A 20,483-nucleotide genomic window follows, 5' to 3' on the forward strand; every position below is an offset into this window, starting at 1 on the left:
GAAGGTTGGCTGTTCGAATCCCCGTGACGGGGTGAGCTCCTGTTGCTCGGTCCCTGCTCCTGCCAACCTAGCAGTTCGAAAGCACACTAGTGCAAGTAGATAAATAGGTACCACTCGGGCGGGAAGGTAAATGGCGTTTCTGTGTGCTGCGCTGCTTCGCCAGAAGCGGCTTAGTCCTGCTGGCCACATGACCCGGAAGCTGTATGCCGGCTCCTTCGGCCAATAAAGCGAGATGAGTGCTGCAACCCCAGAGTCGGCCACGACTGGACCTAATGGTCAGGGGTCCCTTTACCTTTAGCAGGGGCACACAAACCCTTCACCTGAGTTGCTTTGCTCAAAGGAAGGCAGGCAGCTTTGGAAGGGGGTGGGAGGGAGGGCCGGGGGGGCGGGGGGCCCTCCAAAGCACAGCCACTGTTCACACACACACACACACACACACACACACGGACGGCCTCTGTTTGGAGGCTACTTTTAGGAGAGGGAGGGAAAAGGGGACTCCCTCCGCGCTGGCACCAGCAGCCAGCAAACCTCAGCCTGCCTCAGTCTGCGTTGCACATGGCCCTGCAGAAATCTCCCCAGGGAGGGAGAAAGTCGGACCGGCAAGCCTGCCACAAGGCTGAAGACGTCTGCTGGATCACAATGAATCGAATCTCTTAAGCAGCCCTGAAACTGCGGCCCGAGGCTCACTGCCGCCCCAGGATCCTCACCTTCTCTCCTTGGCTGAGAGGTGCCTCCGGCCCTGAGACTTGCTGTCGCTCTGCAAGGGAGAGAGAAAAGGGAATAAAGACTCTGTCTGTGTCCTCTGGGGCAGCAGGCAAGCGTTACGATCACCGGCTGGTATCCGGCAGGAGCTTACCAAGCTCGAGACGTCCTCCTTTGGAGCAGGTTTCAGCTGGGATCTGGAAGGAAAGGAATAAGTCCTTTGTTAGCAGGAGCTGCCAATCTGGTGTGAGATGTTGGGAAGTGGATGTTGATTATGGGAGATAAAGTTCTTCCTGATGTTTACTCAGATTCCCCCTTCTTGTCATTTGAACTGACCGGTTCAAGTCCTACCCTCTGGAATAGCAGAAAACAATCTTGCTCCATCTCCTTCAGATATCTGAAGATGGCTATCAGATCTCCTCTTATCTGGGCTAAACATCTTCCGAGCTGGAGAGGAGGTGGGGTTGCGGGCTTCATGCCCTCCCCCCACGTGGGCGGGGGCTGGGTTGCAGGGAATCCTGAGGTGCGTCATCTTCCTTGCCATCCAATCGGCTGGCCCGGGAGGCGTGGCCCGCGCTATTTAGGGCTGGCGCGCCTGAGGATTTCCCTCTTTCTCCGCTCCAGCACCCCAGCTGCTCCGGTTTCCCACCCTCCCACCCTTTAGGTTTGGCTCTTTGACCTTGCTATGGAGTTTGCTTGGTCGCCGTCAAGGGGCCTGGTAGGAATTTTTTTCACTTGGCAAATTGGCACCAGCCATTTGGTTTTTTGCCTACCTGGTAGCAAATCGTCACAACTTCCTCGGCATTGGCGGTTAGGCATTGGTATGGGTACTGTTATGTAGATGAAGGGGGAGGAAGCGCTATCACCTCCCCCGCATATTGAAGGGTAGTGTGGTAAAGGATTCCGGGGGGCGTTGCCCTGTCCGAAGCCTCGGGAGGTGAGGGCCTAAGGCACGCCCCCTAGCGGTGACCCCGGGGGAGTTCCTAGTTGATGTACATCAGCAGGACTCCCCCTACTGGTGGTTAACCCTTGCCGGTCTTCTAGCAATCAGGCTGAAGTTGGTTAGTCGATAGGACCAATGCCTAAGCCAATACCGCTCCATTCCTGTAATCAATAAAGTTGTGGCCTAATTTTGCCCATTAACCTAAAATACTGGTGTCCTGTGTCTTTATTTCCGTGGGGGAGTTGGGAACTCGCCACGTAACTCAACCCTTCTTTGTAAGGCCTGGTTTCTGGACCCTTCGTTCTCCTGGCCCCCCTCCTCGCCACACCTTCCAGCTTGACAACACCCTCCTTAAACTGGCTCCAAGAAGCCAGTTCCCAGATTTCACTACGCCAATCGCAGCTCACACCCAGCCAAGCTCACAATCCATACATTGCTTCGTCCTCCTGAAAGCAACACACACAAAGCCAAGGTGTGGCTCAGCGTGTCTCGGTTACCTTTGGGACTGCAGGTGCGAGAGGTCAATGGTCGTGTCGGGAAAACGTATCTCTTCCGAGGCCTGACTCCCTTTGCCCTCCTCCTCCTCTGAGTCTGCATACTCCTCGTCGGACGATCCTTCTGGAGCTAGGGCATGCCCTGCCCCATCCCCATCCCCCTCCTGGTGGGGGGTCTCGGCCGGGTCTTCCTCATCCTCAGCCTTCTCCTGAGGTTCCTCCTTTTCGCCATCGCTGCTGCTGCTGTCGTCTCCTTCCGGTGCATCTTGGAAAAGAAAGTGCAGCTGCATTCTCCAGGGCTTTGAGTCTAACAGCCATCTACAAGCAGATGTCCTCCAGATACTATGGACCACAATTCCCACCGTCCCTGACCTTTGTGCATGCCAACTGGGGCCGATGGGAACTGTATTCCAACCTGGATAGGACAGGACTAAGAAATCTCCTGCTGCCTGAAAAGATTCTGCCCCTTCTTCCTATAGTGCTCCCTGGACCCAAAAACTCTCCCCACCAAAAAGCTTGCATGGGGCCCTCTCTCCCTCTCTAAGGATTCAGATATTTTGCAGATATTTTGGATTGCTTCCGTGCTGGCTAGGGTGACAGGAGTTTTCCTCCAAAACATCTCGAGGGCACTAGGTTGGAGAAGGCTGCCCTCTCCTCTCTAAACCTTTTAACCAGGCCTTTGGTTGATCCAATTTACATCCTGTGCCCTTTTAAAATGTTTTTTTGGGGTGGCTATTGGGTTGTTGTTTTTATTTTTATTAGGTATTTTGTGGTTTTATATCCTGATTTTTAGTGATGCATGGAAGCGAAGCAAGAGCTGGACCATAAAGTAGGCTGATCGCTGAAGAATGGATGCTTTTGAATTCTGGTGCTGGAGGAGACTCTTGAGAGTCCCATGGACTGCAAGAAGATCCAACCTCTCCATTCTGAAGGAAATCAGCCCTGAGTGCTCACTGGAAGGACAGATCCTGAAGCTGAGGCTCCAAGACTTTGGCCACCTCATGAGAAGAGAAGACTCCCTGGAAAAGACCCTGATGTTGGGAAAGATGGAGGGCACAAGGAGAAGGGGACGACAGAGGACGAGATGGTGGGACAGTGTTTGCAAAGCTACCAGCATGAGTTTGACCAAACTGCGGGAGGCAGTGGAAGACAGAAGTGCCTGGCGTGCTCTGGTCCAGGGGGGTCACAAAGAGTCGGACATGACTAAACGACTAAACAACCACATCCTGATTTTATTCTGTGAACCTTCCTGAGACCCCCGGGTATAGGGTGGTATATAAATTATATTATTATTATTAATAATAATAAACCTCAAAATGAATCTTTTCCAGGAAGTTCACTGTGTCAACGGACTTTGTCCCATATTGCAGGGCCACCCCAAGCTCTCCCTGGCAGTGTGTGGAGCCCCCGATCACCCCCTTAAACCCACCCCTTTGCCCTCCTACCTAAGGGCTCCATCTCTTCTGCCGCCAGTTCACTGGTGCTGCTGGTCACTGTCTCCATGTCCTCGTCTTGCACCTTGACCTTCCGCTCCCCTTTGTGTCGCCACACGCAGGATTCGTCCACCTGGGGGAGAGAAGGCCGTGTGACCATGGGACGCAGGAAGCCCTCATAGAATCATAGAGTTGGAATAGACCACAAGGGCCATCGAGTCCAACCCCCTGCCAAGCAGGAAACACCATCAGAGCACTCCTGACATATGGTTGTCAAGCCTCTGCTTAAAGACCTCCAAAGGAGGAGACTCCACCACACTCCTGGGCAGCAAATTCCACTGTCGAACAGCTCTTACTGTCAGGAAGTTCTTCCTAATGTTTAGGTGGAATCTTCTTTCTTGTAGTTTGGATCCATTGCTCCATGTCCGCTTCTCTGGAGCAGCAGAAAACAACCTTTCTCCCTCCTCTATGTGACATCCTTTTCTATATTTGAACATGGCTATCATATCACCCCTTAACCTCCTCTTCTCCAGGCTAAACATGCCCAGCTCCCTTAGCTGTTCCTCATAAGGCATCGTTTCCAGGCCTTGGACCATTTTGGTTGCCCTCCTCTGGACACGTTCCAGTTTGTCAGTGTCCTTCTTGAACTGTGGTGTCCAGAACTGGACACAGTACTCCAGGTGAGGTCTGACCAGAGCAGAATACAGTGGCACTATTACTTCCCTTGATCTAGATGCTATACTCCTATTGATGCAGCCCAGAATTGCATTGGCTTTTTTAGCTGCCGCGTCACACTGTTGGCTCATGTCAAGTTTGTGGTCAACCAAGACTCCTAGATCCTTTGCACATGTACTGCTCTCAAGCCAGGTGTCCCCCATCTTGTATTTGTGCCTCTCATTTTTTTTGCCCAAGTGCAATACTTTACATTTCTCCCTGTTAAAATTCATCCCGCTTGTCTTTGCCCAGTTCTTCAACCTGTCAAGGCAACCTCCTAGGCACCCACACAAAAAGGGACCCCAAATGGCCCGACTAATCCAGCAACCTGCTCTCACCGTGGCCAACCAGGTGTCAGGGACGGTGCTGAGGAAGGCTGCACTGAGGAGGAATGGTGGGAGACTCCCCATCCCGCTGATCTGGATCCTGAATCCTCCCAGGAGCAGGAGGACAGTATAGATTTGGAATAGTGGTTTGCAGAGGGACACACTGCATTTTCCCGCATATAAGACGAGGGGGGTTTTATTTTTAAAAACGTAAAAAATTGGGGGTCGTCTTATACACGGGTAGTGCAGGGCGTGGGGGCAGGCATGTAGATCCAGAATTGGCCTCCACAGTGACTTACGGGCTCAGAATGGTTGGAAGTAGCTCAGACGGGTTGCAACAGGTCCAAGCCGGCTTGAACAAGTCTAGGCCGGTTCAAACCACCTTGGACAGGTTCAAACCAGCCTAGACTTGTTCAAACCGGCTTGGACCAGTTCCAACCAGTCTCAACAGGTTCCAACCAGCCTGGGCCTGTTCCAACCAGCTTGGGCCAGTTTCAGATGGCCTGCACCTGCTCCAACTGATCTGGACCTGCTCCAACCTGTCTAGGCCAGTTCCAACCCACTTGAAACTGTTCAAACTGGCTAGGGCCAGTTCGAACTGCCCTAGACTGGTTGAAACTGGCCAAGACCGGTTCAAACCGGCCTTGACCGGTTCAAACCAGCTTGGACTGGTTCAAACTAGTCTGAACAGCTTCCAACCGGCTTGGACCGGTTCAAACCAACCTAGACCGGTTCCAACCAGTCTGGACCAGTTCAAACTGGTCTGAGCAAGTTGGAACCTGCCGGGACCTTTTCCAATTGGTTTGTGCTGGTTCCAACCAGCTTGGACCGGATCCAACTGGTATGAACTTGTTCCAACTGGTCTGGGCTGGTTCCAAGCGACATAGACCTGTTCAAACTGGCCCGGACCTTTTCTAACCAGCTTGGGCCAGTTTCAAATGACCTGCACCTGTTCCAGCTGGCCCGGACCTGCTCCAACCTGTCTGGGCCGGTTCCAATCCACTTGGAGCTGCTCAAACTGGCTTGGGCCGGTTCAAACTGGCTTGGACCAGCACAAACCGGCCTTGACCGGTTCTGAACCAGCACGGTTCAACCGTGTTTATGGAAGACAATCTTACTTAGCTACGAGGGATTGCCGAAGACAACGATTGGTATATGTGGCAAGGGCTGGTTGGGATTGGCTGTTCTTGTGGCAATTGTGTGGGCATTTTGTGGCTTCTGGATGTGATTGGGCAGATGACTGGCGTCTTCTGCGAGGCGTGCGCATGTCAGCTGTGGGCGGTCAGGCGGGTGAGTGATTGTTGGCATCCCCCACCCACCCAAAACTCAACAATCCTGGACAATTCCACACACCCTCCCCCCAAAAGAAAGCTTAACAACTCTGGGCAATCTCTTCCTATTTTCTTAATTTGGAGTCCCAAAAAACAGGGGGCGTGTTATACACAGAAAAATACGGTAGTTCAGAAGGCAGAAGCTGGGACATACTGGAGGGGAAACATCTAGGAGAAGAAACACGGGGGGGGGGGAGGGTTAACAGATTCACTGTCTCCGGAAAGCATTCCTCCACTCTCCCCAAGGTCAAGAAGAGCTGAGAAAGCGGCAGAACAGAAAGCACACAAAGCACAGAGGGGACAGGCTCAGATTACAAGGCGTAGAAGTGACATGGATTAATAGGGACGTAGGGAGGGTGGAATCCTTAATTGGGAGCACCGCCATTTCGAGGAGATGGGTTCTTTGTTCTCCCGCTGCGATTATTAAATTTCCTAACTAGTAAGAAGACTCCTTTTCCTTTGACCTGCTTATCCCTCTGGATCAAATCTATGCTTCCAGGTGCCATAAGAAAGCTGCAGAGATAGTGCAGGATAGTGCGCACCCCGGAAATGATCTCTTTCAGCTTCTGCCTTCTGGAAGAAGGTACAGAGTTATAAAGACTAGGACTAGCCGTCTGAGAAACACTTTCTATCCAAATGCGATTTTGGTTTTAAACGCAGTGTAAGGTAGTCTCTGTGGGAGTATATTGTATTTAATTATGGGGTATCAGAGTTTTTAGGGGGTTAACCAGGCTGGGATAGCTGGGGTAGCTGGCTGGTTGGTTTCTGAATGTCTGATGTAGATTTTTTCAATTATCGTATCGATTATCATATCGTATCTACTGCCACGGGGGGAGGAAGCCAGTTCCCTGAAGCCTGACATCGGGTGCCCCGAAGGGAGGACCACAAACAGGGCAAGAGGAAAACAGCATCTCTCCTTGCCACCTGAAATTCCCAGCATCTGGCATTTAAAGGTACTTACTGCCTCCGAGAGTGGGAGGAGAACACAGCAACTGTTTAATTAGCCAAACGGCGAATAGCCAAAATCGATGCCCTTTTAAACTGTGTGTGGGAGCGGGGTATTGTTTTGTTTGCTACTGTGTTGTGTATTTTAGTGTTTTTATAATGTAACCCACCATGTGATCCTCAAGGGAAGGACAGTATAGAAATTTAATTAATAAATATAAATAGATACAACCCCCCCCCAAAAAAATCTGGGCCAATCAGGATTGGGGGAGGGCTGAATGTGCACAATCACTGCAGTGGAGGGTGCAGCAGGATACAGAAGAATCAACGCAGGATTAGTTTTTTTTAAAGAAGGACCTTCAAATAATTAGAGACCAGAAATTGAAGGCACTATACCTTAAATAAGAAGCTGAAGCCCATCATCAGATAGGAAGGAGGGAGAAAATTCTTTTTCCCTGTATAGGAGGAAACGAAAGAAGCAAACCTGCTCAGGGTTTTGTGAACATTCCACTGTTCCGTCCTGCAAGAGGGGAGGAATTCTGCAAAGTTCAGCCGTTTGGGGATCTTGATGTGAAGATGCCCAAAGGGAACAGACAAAACTCTTCCACTTCCACCCCCAGCTGGACCTGGGGCTGCCCAGCCAGGTATGGATTCCAGGAACCCTCTCTGTGTCTCACCTGGTGGGTCTTACCTCTGACCATGAAGCTTCCAGTTGTCAGGTATTCTCCAGTGGGGGCCGTTTTAGACACCTGCGTGGTATTTATCCAGAGATGTTAATCACGCACTGATTTTTGACATCAGGCATGCTCTTTGACTGTGCCCTTTTCGGCGCCTGCTAAAAACATTTTAGCCTATCCAAAAATGTAGAACTTTGCTTTATGTATTTTGACTCTGAATCGACTTTAGAATGCATTTCAATTAACTGATTGTGATTTTATGTAAACTGTGTTATTTTTACTGTTGTTAGCCATAAACAGCTTTCTGGGTCATATAGCCAGCATGACTAAACCCTTCTGGTGCAACGGGACACCATGACGGAAACCAGAGCGCACGGAAACGCTGTTTAGCTTCCCTCCTCAGTGGTACATATTTATCTACTTGCACTGGTGTGCTTTCAAACTGCCAGGTTGGCAGGAGCAGGGACTGAGCAGCAGGAGCTCATCCCGTTATGGGGATTAGAACCACTGACCTTCTGATCGGCAAGCCCAAGAGGCTCAGTGGTTTAGACCACAGCGCCACCCGTGTCCCTAGGGCGGTATATAAGCTCAATGCATAATAATAATAACAGCAGCAGCCACTCCAGGCCACATTACCTGATGATGATACACCCACCAGGCGCTAGTGATGACCCGGGCGTCCCAGGCAGCGCTGTAGCACAGGGCCATTGTGCCGGCCTCGGTGAGCGTCCGTGGAGGGATGGGCTCCCCTGGAACAGAAGCAGTGCCAGAAGCAAGTTAGTATCAGGGAACCCCAACACCAAAGAAAACAGAGCTCTCTAAGTTTAGCAACCTGGAGGCGGTTGGAGGATGGATGGCAGCTAATGGATTGAGGTTGAATCCTGACAAGACAGAAGTACTGTTTTGGGGGGACAGGGGGCTGGCGGGTGTGGAGGACTCCCTGGTCCTCAATGGGGTAACTGTGCCCCTGAAGGACCAGGTGCGAAGCCTGGGAGTCATTTTGGACTCACAGCTGTCCATGGAGGCGCAGGTCAATTCTGTGTTCAGGGCAGTTCTCTACCAGCTCCATCTGGTGTGCAGGCTGAGACCCACCCTGCCCGCGGACTGTCTTGCCAGAGTGGTGCCTGCTTCGGTTATCTCCCGCTTGGACTACTGCAATGCGCTCTATGTGGGGCTACCTTTGAAGGTGACCCAGGAACTATAACTAATCCAGAATGCGGCAGCTAGACTGGTGACTGGGAGTGGCCCCCGAGACCACATAACACCAGTCTTGAAAGACCTGCATTGGCTCCCAGTACATTTATGAGCACAATTCAAAGTGTTGGCGCTGACCTTGAAAGCCCTAAATGACCTCAGTCCAGTATATCTGAAGGAGCGTCTCCACCCCCATCGTTCTACCTGGACACTGAGGTCCAGCACCGAGGGCCTTCTGGCGGTTCCCTCACTGCGAGAAGCCAAGTTACAGGGAACCAGACAGAGGGCCTTCTCAGTAGTAGCACCGGCCCTGTGGAATGCCCTCCCATCAGATGTCAAAGAAATAAACAACTATATGATATTTATAAGACATCTAAAGGCAGCCCTGTTTAGGGAAGTTTTTAATAACTGATGTTTTAATGTATTTTTAATCTTTTGTTGGAAGCCGCCCAAAGTGACTGGGGAAACCCAGCCATATAGGTGGGATAGAAATAATAAATTATTATTATTATATCATTGCTAAAAATAAAATTTGTAGTCTTCTCAATGCAGCTTGGGTACAAAATCACCAGCAAGTCAACATCCTCTGCATGCTGAAGAAAAAGTAGGAAACTGACTTTTTATTTTTGACACATTTGTATACTGCCTCGTCACCACCAAAGTCCTCTGGGTGGTTCACAGAAGTTTCAAAAATCAATAGAATTTAAGGTAGAAAAAAAAGCCCTAAAACCAATCACCGCAATAACGACAGACTGTTCTTTTGCCCTCTCAAAATTCACTTTCCTGAAAGCATTTACCTGTTGGATTCTTTATGACACAACTGGTTGCTCCGTGGAGGTCAGCGTGCACATAGATGTCGCCTTACACAGAGGAAGGAAGACAGAGAGAGGCCAGTGAATATCCGTGCAGCTTTAGTCTAAACCTCTTTTTAAAGCTCACCAAATTGGTGGCCATCACTACATGTTGTAGGAGCAAACTGCACAGTACTCCTTGACACAGAGCGCGGCTGAACATTATTTAGTAAAGGTAAAGGGACCCCTGACCATTAGGTCCAGTCGCGGACGACTCTGGGGTTGTGGCGCTCATCTTGATTTACTGGCCGAGGGAGCCGGTGTACAGCTTCTGGGTCATGTGGCCAGCATGACTAAGCTGCTCCTGGCGAACCAGAGCAGCGCATGGAAACGCTGTTTACCTTCCCACTGGAGTGGTACCTATTTATCTACTTGGACTTTGACGTGCTTTCGAAATGCTAGGTTGGCAGGAGCAGGGACCGAGCAACGGGAGCTCACCCCGTCCTGGGGATTTGAACCGCCAACCTTCTGATCGGCAAGTCCTAGGCCAGGGGTCTGCAACCTTTAAGACAAAAAGAGCCACTTGGACCCGTTTCCGAAAAAACAACAACAACTGGGAGCCGCAAAAACATTGCAACATTTAAAACAAATATAACACTACATATATTGTTTCTGGCCTTAATGCTATATATACAGGATCGTGCAGTCAGCTGTCAATCTCAAGAAAAAAGGACAAATTAATAGCTAATTAAAATATTTAATTTACAACCAGGTAACCAGGTTAATGGGACTTTTGCTCCTGAACCTCAGTGCTCAGTGTCTGCACATCAGGGCTGTAAGACGTCACCTTCATTTTCACACAGGCTTGCAAGCTGTCATCTGTGAGGCGTGATCGGTGCTTGTTTTTAATATAGTTCATGTTGGAGAAGACCTGCTCACATACATATGTGGAAGAGACCACAAGGGCCATCGAGTCCAACCCCCTGCCAAGCAGGAAACACCATCCGAGCACTCCTGACATATGGTTGTCAAGCCTCTGCTTAAAGACCTCCAAAGAAGGAGACTCCACCACACTCCTTGGCAGCAATTCACCAAACTTTCACCTGCTTAAGTTTAAAAAGGGGCTTCAAGCAACTAAAAAGGGGCTTCAGGCAACTAACTCCACGTGGAATTCCACGCGACCGCGACTGCATAATCAATGCCACAAAATGCCAAAGAAAATTAACCAGGGCCCCAGTGAACCATAAATCATAATCAGTGCCTGATGTAAATAATAATTAATAATGAGGGCCCAATGTCATCCTCATCATTATAAAAATAATCCCTCTCTTCGTGCCGCCCAGCCTCCCAAGAAAAAAACCCCACTTCAAACGGTCACAAAGCACAAATTCCACGCGACCGCGACTTGCTATGCCCAATAATCAATGCCCCAAAATGCCATAGAAAATTAATCAGGGCCCCAGAGTACCATAAATCATAATCAGTGCCTGATGTAAATAATAATTAATAATGAGGCATTCGTCATTATAAAAATACCGTATTTTTCGCCCCATAGGACGCTCCGTCCCATAGGACGCACCTAGTTTTTTGGGGGGGAAATAAAGGGGAAAAAATTTCCCTTTATTTCCCCCCCAAAAGCAGGTCGGGGAAACCGAACCAGGTCGAGGAACAGCGGGATGGCGGCGCTGCGCCTCCCTGCTGTCCCCCGAGCTTGTGGGGCTGGCCGATGCCTGCGGGGCGGCAGGCTGCTATCCGCAGCGTGGGGAGCCTTGCCGGGAAGTCCGGCAAGGCTCCCCACGCTGTGGATGTCTGCCTGGCAAGGGGGGCGCTCTGCTTTATGGCGCCCCGCCCGCCGGGCAGCAGGCTGCTATCCGCAGCGTGGGAAGCCTTGCCGGGACCTCCGGCAAGGCTCCCCACGCTGCGGATGTCTGCCTGGCGAGGGGGGTGCTCTGATTTAGGGCGCCCCGCCCACCGGGCAGCAGGCTGCTATCCGCAGCGTGGGAAGCCTTGCCGGGACCTCCGGCAAGGCTCCCCACGCAGCGGATGTCTGCCTGGCGAGGGGGGTGCTCTGATTTAGGGCGCCCCGCCCACCGGGCAGCAGGCTGCTATCCGCAGCGTGGGAAGCCTTGCCGGGACCTCCGGCAAGGCTCCCCACGCAGCGGATGTCTGCCTGGCGAGGGGGGTGCTCTGATTTAGGGCGCCCCGCCCACCGGGCAGCAGGCTGCTATCCGCAGCGTGGGAAGCCTTGCCGGGACCTCCGGCAAGGCTCCCCACGCAGCGGATGTCTGCCTGGCGAGGGGGGCGCTCTGATTTAGGGCGCCCCGCCCACCGGGCAGCAGGCTGCTATCCGCAGCGTGGGAAGCCTTGCCGGGACCTCCGGCAAGGCTCCCCACGCAGCGGATGTCTGCCTGGCGAGGGGGGCGCTCTGATTTAGGGCGCCCCGCCCACCGGGCAGCAGGCTGCTATCCGCAGCGTGGGGAGCCTTGCCGGGACCTCCGGCAAGGCTCCCCACGCAGCGGATGTCTGCCTGGCGAGGGGGGCGCTCTGATTTAGGGCGCCCCGCCCACCGGGCAGCAGGCTGCTATCCGCAGCGTGGGAAGCCTTGCCGGGACCTCCGGCAAGGCTCCCCACGCAGCGGATGTCTGCCTGGCGAGGGGGGCGCTCTGATTTAGGGCGCCCCGCCCACCGGGCAGCAGGCTGCTATCCGCAGCATGGGGAGCCTTGCCGGGACCTCCGGCAAGGCTCCCCACGCAGCGGATGTCTGCCTGGCGAGGGGGGCGCTCTGATTTAGGGCGCCCCGCCCACCGGGCAGCAGGCTGCTATCCGCAGCGTGGGAAGCCTTGCTGGAACCTCCGGCAAGGCTCCCCACGCTGCGGATGTCTGCCTGGCGAGGGGGGCGCTCTGCTTTACGGCGCCCCGCCCGCCGGGCGGCAGGCTGGTCACCTCCGCCCCTCGCCTCCGCCCCTCGCCTCCGCCCCTCGCCTCCTCCCCTCGCCACCGCCCCGGAGCCGCAGCAAAGGCTTTAAAGAGCCGCATGCGGCTCTGGAGCCGCAGGTTGCCGACCCCCGTCCTAGGCTCTGTGGTTTAACCCACAGCGCCACCCGCATCCCTGAACTTTAGTTAGTCTATCCCAAATCTGGACTGCACCCCCTAAGTGAGGAGCGAGGCAGACTCACCTGGCCGCAGGTATCTCTTGACGATCATTTCATTTTGCTGCTGGTCTCTTCCAGCTATAACAAGGTAATTTTCAGAGCTAATGAACCACAGGAATTTCTCAAACCTGCCAGATTACATCAAGCCATCAAGACAGAGCAAGGCATTGGAATAACAAAAAAACAGGCACCACGTGATGTTGTCAGGGAACAGCCCCGCATCTTAGAAACATTTAAGCCCGTCCCTTGAGAGCCCCTCAACTGAAAGAGGAATGGCAAGTTCCTCCTAACCCAAAGCTTAAAACATCTGGATCTTAAGCCTTAAGTACTTAACTCACATCACACAGACAAGAACATGCAAAAGATGTTCAGATAATTCACTTGCTTATATCCGTGCACAGACACTCACCAGAACACCTTCCTCGCCTTCTGAATAGTGGAAACCGTTTGAACTTCTTTCAGTGTTTGCTTGGTCTTCTTTTCCGCTGATTTGAAGGCCTGTTTAGGCAAACAAGCAAGCAGGCAAGCAAGGAAAGAGTTAAGCATGTGAGAAAAGTCCTGCTAGATAAGGCCAATGTCCCACCTAGTCCAGCATCTGGTTCTCACAGTGACTGAACTGTTGCCCGTGGGAAAACAACAAGTAGGATTGGGGCACAAGAGCAGTTCTCGCCTCCTGTGATTTCCAGCAACTAGAATTTGGAATTTAAAGAGATCTCCCAAGTTACAATGAAGTAGTGTAAGCAATGCAAATGGCAGATGCTCAAAACAATCAGTATTCTGTTCCTGGACCTGCCTATGTGCTGCCTATACCTGCGGTCGGCTTACGACATGTTTGCCTTTGACCATCTTGCTCTTAACTGCTGCCGGATCAGAAGCAGACACTCTGGATTCACCAACAGCAGGCTTGGAGGGTTTGCCCCCGGACTCCACAAGGCTGTTCTCTTGAATTCGGCTCACTTGCTACTAAACCATTATATCAGGGGCGGAGGAAGAGACCCTTTTGCAGGCAGGAAGAGACCTTTTTCAGCTCCAGGGCCAGATCCATACCCCTTCATTGGCCATTTTCAGACTTACCTCCAATCTTAGCACCATGGGATGAGAGTGCAAAAATGTGCACTGCCAGATTTTACTACGAAAGAGCAAAGAGAGGCTTATCTCTGATCTTAGCACTTAGCCCTAAGATGAAAGAGAAGAGATCCCTTGTCTTCAATCTTAGTACTTAGCACTTAGATCAGAGATAACAGATCTCTGTGCAGGACGCAATATGACTTCAGGTGACTGACAAGTGCGCTTAGTTTGCATAAGATTCGGAGGTCAAATTCACAGGCCTGGCAGGCTTGGCTGGGCCCATGGGCTGGAGGTTTCAAGTACAGTGGTACCTTGGTTTACGAACTTAATCCGTTCCGGAAGTCCGTTCTTAAACCAAAGCATTCTTCAACCAAGGTGTGCTTTCCCATAGCAGCAGGGGACTCAATTTACAAATGGAACTCACTCAACAGGAAGCGAAACATGTTCTGCTTCCAAGGCAAAGTTCACAAACCAAAACACCTACTTCCGGGTTTGCAGCGTTCTTCATCCAAGTTGTTCATAAACTAAGCTGTTCTTAAACCAAGGTACCACTGTACCGGAGCTTATTTTCGGTCGATGTATACGAACCACGAAAATTGTGAAAAGCTCCAAGCAGACTGGAAAGAGTTGCTTATGGCTGCTGCCATAAAGTGTCTTGAAGGAAGAAAGGCAAAGAAATCATCAACGCACCTTCTCTGCAGCTTCCACCGTTTTCTGGGTTTTTCTGGCTGCGTGCCTCTTGTGATCGTAATACCTGGGAGAGAAGCAGCCATGTCAATGTCTCCATCCCATTCCCTTCTTCCGTTAGGATTATGGCCCGTTTGCCTTTCTATGCAAGATGCCTTATATGCCCACATAAATAGCGCAGAACCCATGATTTGGAAGATGCGAATTGTCAATTGGTTCGGAAGGAGTGCTAATCACAGCGCTTCGTCCACACTTAATGACTCCCTGGAATAAGTCAGGGGTGGGGGTGGGAATGGAAAGCTGGCCTAATGCTCTGCAGAGAGATTTGAAGGAATGGATCTCAGAAAGATCTTGACTTGATGCCTTGGGCAGGACCAAAAGAAATGCAATTAAGGAGGCGAGAGGAACCCCTTGATTCACTGGCACTAAACTGGTCCTATATCCCAGGGCCGCTTTCAGGGGGCAACCCCAGCCAAACACTTGAGACCCTTACTTTTTGGCATTGGCATAAGCGGACAAGCTGAGATCCAAGTCCACCAGCAGGGGCTTGTTCTTCTGGGGCTTGGGAAGCGGTTTGGCTTTCTTTTTCTGCTTCCTCCCGCTCTGCGGCTCTTCCGCCACCTCCCCTTCCTCTTCCTCCTCCTCTTCTGAGAGCATGTAAGGGTTCCTAGCCAAGCAGAAAAGACAGGCATTGCAAAAGTCCGGCGCCAAAAATGTCTACCCTTTTTTATTTTATTTTTTAAAAGTATGTACACTGCTAGCTGCAGGAAGACTAATTGAAAAGTTCTGACCAGGATTTCCCATTCATTCTGTTGATTGCGCACATGATCTGCGGCCTAATAATACAGTAAAATTCTGCATTGTTTTCTGTGCCCAGAAAGCTGAATTCAGCAGAGTTATTACACACGTCATGTGTGTTTTCCGTTGTCTGTTCTGTGTGGTTTATTCTGCTTCTGTCAGTCATAGGGAGGGGAAAGGAAGTCATCCCACGCTGGCAGGGGTGGGCAAGAGCTGAGGTCCAACTACTTAGTGCAGGGGTAGCCAATATGACACCCTCCATATGCTCCTGGGCACATGTATAAAAAGGTAAAGGACCCCTGAATGGTTAAGTCCAGTCAAAGGTGACTCTGGGGTTGTGGAACTCATCTCGCTTTCAGGCCAAGGGAGCCGGCGTTTGTCCACAGATAGCTTTCCGGGTCATGTGGCCAGCAGAACTAGACCGCTTCTGGCGCAACGGAACACCGTGACGGAAACCAGAGCGCACGGAAATGCCATTTACCTTCCTGCCGCAACGGTACCTATTTATCTACTTGCACTGGCATGCTTTCGAACTGCCAGGTTGGCAGGAGCAGGGACAGAGCAACAGGTGCTCACCCTGCCGTGGGGATTCGAACCGCCGACCTTCGGATTGGCAAGCCCAAGAGGCTCAGCGGTTTAGACCACAGTGCCACCCACGTCCCTATTGGGCTCATGTATAAGCATGTATAGGCTCCGGGGAGGCTGGAGGGACATTGCTGGGACAACTCTTGGGTTGAGACAACTGGCTAAAATTTTTTCAATGTTTTAAACAGTTCTCTGGCTCCTCAGTTTTGTTTTTGTCGGGTTGGGGTTGGTTAAATGTTCAGCTGGGTTTGGCGGTTATTTTAATTTGGGTATAAACATAAAGTGTTCATTTTTGTCATTATTGTTACTATTGTTATTATTGATTTCTACTAATTTATTGGTTTGTTTGTTGCCTGTATAGGATAGTCTGTTTTTTAATGTTTGATGTTTTGCTGTGCTTCTATATATGCTGTAATCCGCCCAGCCAGGTGGGCGGGATATAAATATAACACAACAACATACCAATTTACAAAAAGAGCTCCTTGTAGGAAAAGACTCAGCACTGCTGATTTCAGTGGTACCCAAGTAGCACTCCCAATATTCTCCAGATTACAGGCCTCAATCCAGGCTGGGGCTGGGGCTTATTCATCCAATTAAATTGCAGATAAGAACCCAATACTGTCTTTGCTGGAACAGGGACCCCACTCCCATTGCTCCAGCACTTGGTCCTCGGAGGGTTAGTTTGTCATCAAGCAGTGAGGTCCCATTTTCAGCTATTCTCAGTCCCACTCCCCCAATTCTGCCTAACCCTGAACCGCCTAACAAAGGAGTTTCAATACACACACCCCACCCACCCCTTTCCAGCGCGTTTCTCCCACCTGCCCGGCGCTTACTTCAGGAGCATCGTGATGTGGTTGGTCTGCAGCTTCAGCTCTTTGATGGCGCTTGCCACGGGGTCCCCCTGTGCCTGGGCTTCTTTGACGATAGCGCCAATCTCCGTCCAGTCAATCTGGTTGGCTAAGGCGCTCCGGACCACCTGGATGGCTCGGTCAACTATCTCCAGGTTCATTTCCACAAGCTCCCCTTTCACCTTGTCAATTTCCTTTGGGAAAGTGAAGGAGACCAAAATAGCAGCAGCTGAGATGCTCTGGAGTATGACAAATGGACTGAAGCCAACAATTTATGGAGTCATCACGGTGGTACGATAACAACCCTTTACCTGAGCTTGATGGAGAGCTTCAAGCCGGTGCTCATGGTCCTTCCGAACATTTTCCAGCTTCTTTAGTGCTTGTTTCTCCTTTCAGGACAAAATGAAGGAGGAAAGAAAGACGGGTGGTGATTTGATGCTCATGCCAACTCAGGCAGCGTGAGCTGAAGGCAAAGCAGGAGGGGAGGGGAGGCTGCAAGTAGGTAGCTAGAAGGAGCCACTCTGGTCTACTGGGGAAAGGAGTAGACCTGGCAGGTCTGGAGGCAGCTGGCAGGCAGTTCATCTCCTGAATCACCCCAAGTTGACAAGATGCAGGAGCCAAGGCTGTGCCTTACTCTGTATTAGCAAAAGCAGGGAAGCTATCTCACAGAGAGCTCCATGTGTGTTTGACAGCAGCAAAACTTTCCCCTCTAATGCTGACGCTATTAGGGTTCTCAGCAGGGGCAAAAGTAAAATTCTCCCCATCTGAACGACAATCCACAGCTGGCAACTGGCTCCTTAAGGAAGCCACAAGGTGTTGTGTCAAATGCTAATTCTTTAACAGGATCAGTACCTGCTGCAATGCCTTCAGGTCTATCTTCTGTCCTTCCAGCTTGGAGTAAAATTCATCCACTGCCTTCCAAAAGAGATGAAAACTTATATATATATATATATATATATATATATGTATCAGGAAGTTGCTTTTCATTTCTCATAAAAAATAAAAGTTCAGAACAAAACCAATTACATCCAAAAAGGCCCTTGAGTTAGATTTCCTTCAATCTCAAACTTCAGAATTCACTTGAGCAAAGCAACTTTCTGTGTCGCAGCTTCCACATTCTGGTGACGCCCAAAAGTACAGATGCCACCACCCGCCGCTTCAAAAATCTGTAACTCAAAATCCTAAACTTGGCTCTTAAACCGCTATGCTGCATTCAGATCCATCTTGCTGCAGCCACAAACAGTTGGCAGGATTCTAACTCAGTGGCCACTGGGGCTTCCCAGTACCGCCTGACACAATTAAAAAATTACACTCCACTTATAAAATACAATACATATCAAACACAGGACCGTACCTTGTTGAAAGAGTCAAACTCCACGTACGGACATCTTGTGTGTTGCGAAAACAAGAAAGGGTGAAATTCCTCATATCTGCAAGACACACATTGGATAATGTAGCAGCAGCAGCAGCAAACCAAAAGCAGCTAATGCTATTCTAGGCTGCATCAAAAATGAGCAGAGTCATTCTAAGGTTGTAGCTGACTTATTTAGTGGAGCATGGACTTGCCGTTGTATAGCTCCTTTTTGGGCCAATCCTAAGAAGATTCACGAAACAGAGATTGAAATCTGCGTATCTCGTTGTCGGAGTTCCGTTGGGACAGCACCAGCACAAGTACACACAGAGAGAGTTGTTCTCACGGACGTATTTCAGGAATATTTTGACTATTTGGCTTTGAGATGTTGAGTTGCGTGTGCCGTTATTATTTTGGCATTGTATACATCAATTAAGATTTCATGAATTAGAAACTGTTGAAATGTCATACATTTTGTTAACAATTTTTTGTAAACATAGTTGTTCTCTGAGATTCCTACATTGCAGGGGTTGGACTAGATGACCCTTAAGGTCCCTTTCCAACCCTGCAATTCTAGGATTCTATGACCAGCAGGAAAATGAGGGACCAAAAAGGAGTCTCCCTTCAAAATACATACGTGAGGATTTCTTCTGGAGGCTTGCTGGGTTCCAGACTTGGCTTTTTCTCCCTCTTCTGAATGATATAACCCTGCCAAAAAAAGAGAAGTAGAGAAACCCTGAGCAGAATTTCTTTTCAGTTTTCTTTTTCTTGGAATTATTGTGATTATTATGGTTTTTATTTTTAGCTAGCCATCAATAACGGCGAGTTAGACCAGAGCCTACAAGACTGCCTGGGGTGAGGGGATAGGAGACAAAATCCAAATTTGTACACCTTCTCCAGAATACATTATTTGATATGAGAAGGGTGAAACCACAGCTATTTTTGCGTGAGATTCTCTGGGCTCCCCTCCTCCTTGGTCCAATAAGTCTGCCTTTTGCATCACGGTCCCAGACTTCCTCCACTTCTGGGCTAGGGAGCTTGAGAATGTTTACTAAACCCACCCCTCCCTGGAAGATCTACAATGGCAATGTTTGAACACTGCTCCTCTGGAACCCGTGGGGTGTGCAAAAACCAGAGCGCTTCAACCATGAGCTACCTTGTCGTTAAAGTTGTCTGTGATCGCCATATATTCTTCTGCTTTCTGTAGCGCAGCAAGTACCTTTTCGACATCTAAAAAGAGAAAAAATGGAATCCAAGATTTTTGATTCTGTGGCTTCCTGCCGTGCTACAGCATATTCTCTGCATACTGGAGGCAGCCTTGGGCCAAATCAGATAATCTGCCCACCTAATCCCAGGATGGGAACCTGGAGCCTCCAAACACTATTAGACTGCAACTCCCATAATCTCTGACCACTGATGGATGCTGACTGGTGTTGATGCACTCCAGGAAAGGTTAGAGGGCAACAGGTACCTCATCCCTGATCTAAGCTCAATGTTGTCAGCAAACTCTCCAGGGTTTCAGACAGGATAACAGTGGTACCTCTGGTTACGAACAGGATCCGTTCTGGAGGCCCGGCCGTATCCCAAAAATTTTGTAACCAGAGGACTGCCTCTGCACACGCACGCAGCGCCGCAGAGTTCTTCTGCAGACGCGCGAGTGGCAAACCCACTTCCGGGTTTGCTGCGGTAGTAACCCGAAGATTCTGTAACCTGGAGGTTATGCGACACGAGGTACCACTGTATTTTTTCAGCCTTGCCTAGAGATGCTGGGGATATGATCAAGCCCAGAGCTGCAGACTGCCCCAAGGCTGGTTTAGGAGAATAAGAATTAAGCATTTCCAAAGCATCAGCTGTGTACAGTGACACCTTAAAGCAGTGGTTCTCAAAGATTGGCGTGGCAGGAGAGGATAGCAAGTGTGGTGGAAGATTCAAAGACAATCAAGGAAACATTTAAACATTTCGGTGTAGTATAGTATAAAAATATTCTTTATAAATGAGGTTATCTGGCAAAAGCTCACACCTCTCATGGAGTAGGTACACGTACATGCATAAGATGCTCATTTCTAATTATAGTCTGAGAATGATTCATGTTCTTATGTAAGCTGCATTGTTTTATACTTTCTGGGTGTCCCATTATTGTATTATAAAGCAATTGTGTTCTGTGTTATAAATCAGTTGCTAGTTGTTGCTTCTTTTTGCTTCCCCGTGTATTTCTTAGCAATAAAAAAATTGCTAAGAGCAAATTGTTATTCTGAAAGTGTGGCCCAGGAAAAAAAAGGTTTGACAACCAGTGCATTATAGGATAACTAATTTATTATGGTTTAAGCTTTCAAGAACTCATGCACACAATATTAGCTGGCAGGTATGCAAAGAAAGAAAGTGTAGGTTCGGAGGTGAATGAGGTGCAAAAATGACAGACCGTAATGATCAGAGCTGAAATATAT

General features: G+C 50.0%; 1 protein-coding gene across 1 annotated transcript in view; it reads right to left on the reverse strand.

The window, feature by feature from the left end:
- The window catches only part of NEMF (nuclear export mediator factor), a 42,523-nt gene that overhangs the window by 13,313 nt on the left and 8,727 nt on the right, over positions 1-20,483 (reverse strand). The window contains exons 8-25 of the mRNA XM_081196644.1: positions 19,196-19,269; positions 18,677-18,747; positions 18,043-18,118; positions 17,541-17,603; positions 17,000-17,077; positions 16,674-16,882; positions 14,951-15,124; positions 14,461-14,524; positions 13,112-13,200; positions 12,727-12,830; positions 9,557-9,619; positions 8,202-8,314; positions 7,580-7,637; positions 7,285-7,343; positions 3,585-3,705; positions 2,143-2,404; positions 857-899; positions 708-757 (exon numbers count right to left, since the gene is read on the reverse strand). Coding sequence (XP_081052770.1) covers positions 708-757; positions 857-899; positions 2,143-2,404; positions 3,585-3,705; positions 7,285-7,343; positions 7,580-7,637; positions 8,202-8,314; positions 9,557-9,619; positions 12,727-12,830; positions 13,112-13,200; positions 14,461-14,524; positions 14,951-15,124; positions 16,674-16,882; positions 17,000-17,077; positions 17,541-17,603; positions 18,043-18,118; positions 18,677-18,747; positions 19,196-19,269 — 1,771 coding nt within the window. The remainder of the gene's footprint in view (positions 1-707; positions 758-856; positions 900-2,142; positions 2,405-3,584; positions 3,706-7,284; positions 7,344-7,579; positions 7,638-8,201; positions 8,315-9,556; positions 9,620-12,726; positions 12,831-13,111; positions 13,201-14,460; positions 14,525-14,950; positions 15,125-16,673; positions 16,883-16,999; positions 17,078-17,540; positions 17,604-18,042; positions 18,119-18,676; positions 18,748-19,195; positions 19,270-20,483) is intronic.

Source organism: Podarcis bocagei (genome assembly GCF_964188305.1).
Source record: "Podarcis bocagei genome assembly, chromosome: 1".
Lineage (NCBI taxonomy): Eukaryota > Metazoa > Chordata > Lepidosauria > Squamata > Lacertidae > Podarcis > Podarcis bocagei.